General features: G+C 26.4%; 1 protein-coding gene across 1 annotated transcript; it reads right to left on the reverse strand.

Annotated features, from left to right (window-relative positions):
* Positions 1–139: 139 nt before the first annotated feature.
* On the reverse strand, positions 140–4,408 carry TwdlT (TweedleT). The gene is made up of 3 exons (XM_003695707.4): positions 4,219–4,408; positions 1,834–2,451; positions 140–945 (listed from the first exon to the last, which is right to left on the reverse strand). The coding sequence occupies exons 1-3, from the start codon at positions 4,327–4,329 to the stop codon at positions 688–690; spliced, it is 987 nt and encodes a 328-aa protein (XP_003695755.1). The 5' UTR covers positions 4,330–4,408; the 3' UTR covers positions 140–687.
* Between the last annotated feature and the right edge of the window lie 1,592 nt (positions 4,409–6,000).

The following is a 6,000-nucleotide window of genomic DNA, read 5'->3' on the forward strand; positions in this document are numbered from 1 at the left end:
ATCGAGTGACATTTATTTTCAATCAATGAAAATCAAACAATATAAAAAGATTTTATTAAAAAATGCAATCATAACTTAATGGATAAAATTAACTTATATGAATAAAAACTCGAGGGATAAGGAAATAAAAATGCTATAATTTTATGTAAAAATACATAAAAAAAGCTTTATTTCGCCACCGTTTTCTTGCAAAAAATAACGTATAAAAAAACATTTAATCCTAATTGTTGTCGTCGTCGTCGTCGCTTGGTTATCGTGTTTCTAACATCTGTTAGAATCACCATCATCATTATCATCATCATCATCATCTTGATCGTCGTCATTATCATCATTATCATCATCATCATCATCATCATCATCATCATTATGATTTTGGTCATCATCCTAGCCATCGTGGTAATCCACAAAATTGTGGTTGTCCTTGCGTTATTCCTATTAATCATATAACGCCGAATCGCGAGCAAGAGCCTCGTGTTACTATCGATTGTCGATTCGATTGTTTTGTTCCTGCTCGTCACCGCGGTCGTCCACGTGGGATCACAGTGTGTCGCGTCCAATAGGATCGCTATTGAGCCGTGGCTGAAGCCGTGGCCGAAGCCGTGAATGCGTGCGTGTCGCGGAGCGTAGACATAGGTTCGATTACAGGTAGAGGAGGAGCTGCGGGGGTTCAATGGGCATTTTGAGTGACTAGTAAGGCCCTGAAGCGCCGGGTGTCCCGTAAGACGTGCTGGGTCCGCTTGGTCCGCTACCGCCATGACTGTCCAATCCTCCGATGCCTCCACCGGATCCACCACCGATTCCTCCGCCGATTCCTCCACCGATTCCTCCACCGATTCCTCCGCCGATTCCACCACCGATTCCTCCGCCAATTCCACCTCCAATTCCACCACCGATTCCACCACCGATTCCGCCGCCGCCGCCTCCACCACCAGAGGTAACTTCCTTCTGTAATTTACATAGAATGTTAAATATTAAATTATGGATACATTTAGATATTATTGAGATTATATTATAATTAAACGTATAGATGAAAAATCTGAAAATTTTTAATATTGTTTTATTATATACAATAATAATGGGAATTAGTATTTGTTAATTCGGGTAATTTCGTTTTGTAAACAACACCGAGATGAATTACAGAGATGTATATTGAATTTGTGATATAAATTAAAAATAAAGATGAATATCTGTATATTGAATATCGTTATGTTTATATATTAAATAATAGGAATTCAATAATCGTTGTTAACGAATATTGTTTTGTTATAAAGTATTGAAAATAGATAGAAAATAAAATTGAAAAATAAAATTTTTGTATTTATTACGAATTATTTCGATAAGTTCAAATAAAAATTTAAATTTTGTATGGTTTTATTATTTTTTATATTTCAATAGTTGAAAAAAATTTAGAATAAAATAAAAGAATCATTATACTTTATGCTTTTTTATAATATTAGATCTTATTATATTATTTTAATTAGAATATATTTATGTATATCTATAATATATAGAATATATCTATATATTCATTAAAAGAAATCTTCTTTTAATGAAATTATATAACATTAACATATAAAAAACATTCAATCAATATATTTTATGATTTTTAACAATTTTTATATCTTTAAAATATACTTGAAAGTTTATTATATTTAATGAGATATGTATGTTTTTAAGGAATAACACACACACACACACACGCACACACACATATGCAAAGAAAACAATTATATATATATGTTTTCATATATATATGATTGCTAGATTACTTTTTACATGTCATTTCATTTTAAAATTTTTAATTTAATAATATCGAATGAAAAAACTGTTTACCTGGGTCTTGTATTTGATGAAGTATACTTCTGGTTTGCTCGGTTGGGTAGGAGCAATGGTAGGCAAAGTAATTTCTGGCGCTTCTTCTGGCTTTTTAACCAACACGTAAATCAATGTTTTCTGTTCATCTTGTTGAGGAAGAGCAGGAATGACAGGAGCAGTAGGAGTTGGTGGTGTAGGCGCCTTGATGAATATAATCTTGTAATGTTTCTGAGGTGGTGGGGGTGGTGCAATAGGTCTGGTTGGTCTGTCTTCCGGAGCTTCTGGTGGTGGCACATGCACGTAAATGTGTTTCTGAATCAGAGAACCTCCTCCGAAGCCACCGCCTCCTCCAACGCCTCCACCAAAACCACCACCGCCACCGCCACCGATGCCACCTCCAAAGCCACCACCGAAACCTCCACCGAATCCACCACCAAGTCCACCGCCAAGTCCACCGCCCAATCCACCGCCCAGTCCACCGCCGATTCCACCGCCATGTCCACCTCCTAATCCACCACCCAATCCTCCACCGATTCCGGTAGTTCCACCTCCTGGTGCTCCGTAAGAAGAGCTGGGCTGAGAGTAAGAATAACCGGCTTCTGGCCGCGCCATCGCCGAAGCGGCGAGCACCACGATCTAGAAATATTATTGCAGGATAAAAAACAGAAAAGAAAATATGTGATAGAGTGACAAATAAAATGAGAATTGTGAGATGAAATGATATAGCGTAATAAAGAAATATAAAGAATGAAATAATTGAATAAGATGAAAAATTAATAAAAGAGATTAAAAAAGAAAAATAAAATAAATGGAATAGATATTAAAACAACGAAACATAAGAAGAGACTATGATAAAGATATAAGAAAGAATAGAGGAACAAAATAGAAATATTAATAGAATTATAAAATAGAATAAAGAATTATAAAGAAGAATTAAATAAAAAATTGAAATCAAGTGAAGAAGTGATATAAGAAACTAAGTTGAAAAATGGAAATGAATAAAAATAGATATTGAAAAATTATGATATATTAAAATGGAAGAATAGTATAAAGAAAACAATATCAATAATTTTAGAATATTTCTATTTTTCCAAAATATATTAAATAAATGCTTTAAATAAAGAATAAAACAAAGAAAAAAATATTCTGGAAGAATACATTTGAAATTAAAAAAATGAAATTACGTATAATTGAAAAATGTTTATATATTATTAGTATTAGTATTATAGTATTATTAGTATTATACTTTCATAATAGGTATCTTGATACGGTTGATTGATATCAAATCTGTGTCATCTTCTGGGTCATCATCATTCCCACTCTTTTCTACTTTCTCCTGTACCCTCTCCCTTTCTATGCTCTCCACAAATTCTCATTCTTCTCTTTCCTTTTCATTTTTTTTGTTTTCATGTATATTTACTTTCACAAAGAAACAATTGATTATGGTTTATTTATGCAATATCAATTTTTTAGTAACTTCTTTTCTTTTTTTCGAATAATTTTAATTTATTATAAGTAATATTAAAATTAGTTATATTAAAATAGTTTTGATTTTAAAATATGAAATTCTTTATTGAAAAATATTTTTCATAGCAATTATTATTTGAAATTTATATTTATATTATTTTAAATTTAGACCAATTTTAAATAATCTGATACAATTAATAGATATTTTAAATTTGTATTCTTTTTATAAATTAATTCTGTATGCATAATTTTGTAACAAATATATAAGACATTCAAAAAATATGTAAAATATATAAAATATTTAAAAGATATTACAAATTTTTAAATTTTACTTATTAAAAATAATGTTTGCAAATTATAGATTTTATAATTATTTTAAAAATATATAAAAAAAAGGGAAAGAACTTACTATAGTATATAAAATTCTAAACGTTTTTAATATTTATTTATTTTTATATTATTTTTGCAATTTTTAGACCTTTTTATTAAAAAGGAAACAGAGTATTCATTTTATATATATAAAATTAATAAAACCTACGAGAAAGAGTAATTATAATTATAACTAAAATAATAAATTTTTAATCGTTAAATAATAAATTATTTATTTTTAACACGAATATATATTTTTCATATTCTAAATACATTCTTAAGTAAAATATCAATCTGATTTCCTTCGATATTAACAATTTTTTATTAAATACTAAATATTACAATATTATCAATATTAAACTTCCTCTTTCTTGTATTAAATCTTATAAAAAATTATTTAAAAAATTTGAATTATCTAAGAAAGTTCAAGAAAAAAAAGAAATGAAATGAATGTAATGAAAATCCCCAGTAATGATAAAAATATCACAAGATACCAGTGCCATTGGAAAGGATGAAAATATTGATAAAAAAGTGAGTCAGTAAGCAAACGAGTAATATTCGACTCACCATGAATGCCCTCATGATAGCTGCTGTTCCTTGGATTTGAGGACTGATGCTCCACGGATGCCACGGACTCTCTTTTATACTAGCTCTAGCCCCACTCGCATCTCGACCCATCACCTATGCTGATGAGACCCGTCTGGCGAATCTTTCTCTCTTTCCTCTGTCTCCGCGCCACTGTTGCCGATCAAACAGTAAACTTTTTCCCTGGTAAGTCACGAACTTGACTCTATGAATTCACGTGAATTCTTTTTGAATTTTGAAATTAAATTAACTGTTCAAAATTGACTCATTGATGATTAATAAAAATGTGATTATAAGTTGAATTTTTGGATAGAGAAAAAATTTTTCAAATTCGATTAATGCTCACTTATAATTATTTCTTGGTGGTTTGAGTATATGAGAAGCATATTGAGTAGATGCGAATTTGCGTAGTTTGCGTAATAGAGAAATGAACTTTCTAGGGTTTTTTAAGGGTTATTATAAGATATCTTTTGTGCAAGAAATTGAAATTCTTGAGTGATTGGATTTCTAATTAATATTAAAAATTTTTGGGTAATATAAGAATAAAAGTTTTTAAAGATAAGATAAAGATTTAATTAATAATTTTATTTTTAAATAAATAAAAATTTGGAATAAAAAATATTTATAATATTTATATATAATGTTACATATATATAATATTACATAATGTTTTTATAAGAATAGATATTAAGATATTAAGAATTGTGAAAAAATCATTTTTTAAATAATGATATATAAAATCATATATATAAAATTTGATTTTGTACATATTATATTTTAAAATCAGATTAACAGAAATTTGTTTTTATTGATTTATTTTTTTTTTATATTACATTCTCTTTTTGTATGCATTTTATAATTTGTAAGTTTTTTCAAATATTACACTTATGATATTTATATTATAATATATTTATAATATATTATATTTATTATTATAATATAATGTTTTAATAATAACTTTTAATAATTTGATATTAATTTACGTTATTATTAAAATAACAATCACACAGAATATTTGCTAAGGTAATATATATAATTCTTGTATAATCTCTAAACATGTAAAATAACAATATAATAAACATTTTGATATTTGTTTTGAAAGTTATTTATTTTAATCTAATTAAAAAATTCTAAATAACTGATGTATGATAGAATATAATATATGATGTATGATAGAATAGAATATAATATAAAAATATAGAATATAGAATAAAAGTCAAATTAATTTAAAATAATAAGAGAAATAATTATTTAAAGAGTTAACTGGTTTAATATTAATTATTAATTTACTTATTGATTTACTTATTAAATTTCATTTAATAAGTTAATAAAAATTATTCAATTATAAAATTATAAAATTTTTATATATATATATATTTATATTTTGTAATAAAATTACTACTGTGAGATCAATAAAAAAGAATTATAATAAATGTTAGTAAAGAAAATAAATAAGTAAATAAATGATAGTCATATTGTTCATTTGCAGTAATGATAACATAACTACAAAATTAAAATTTTTTAAAAAATTTGAACATTTTGAATAATTATAAAAAAAACGTGTAACAAGACTTTAATAAAAAATAAAAAATATAAACAACAATAATTTTCTTTGTACCAATAACTGAAAAATACAAATATTTTTATTATTTTATTGTTATATCAAATAATATGATTAAATATATATTTGATAATTCTATAATATTTTAATTTTTATAATATCTTTTACATTCATTTGAATTATCATTTATTATCATAAATATA

This window comes from Apis florea, unplaced genomic scaffold (genome assembly GCF_048593485.1).
Source record: "Apis florea isolate Af1SG1 unplaced genomic scaffold, ASM4859348v1 contig_1404_pilon, whole genome shotgun sequence".
In the NCBI taxonomy this organism is placed as follows: Eukaryota; Metazoa; Arthropoda; class Insecta; order Hymenoptera; family Apidae; genus Apis; species Apis florea.

Coding starts and splice junctions, on each gene's coding strand:
- TwdlT (XM_003695707.4), bottom strand. CDS start 4,329: ATGGGTCGAGATGCGAGTGGGGCTAGAGCTAGTATAAAAGAGAGTCCG. Junction 2,452..4,218: donor CTATCATGAGGGCATTCATG/GTGAGTCGAATA, acceptor TAATATTTCTAG/ATCGTGGTGCTCGCCGCTTC. Junction 946..1,833: donor TCATCAAATACAAGACCCAG/GTAAACAGTTTT, acceptor TGTAAATTACAG/AAGGAAGTTACCTCTGGTGG.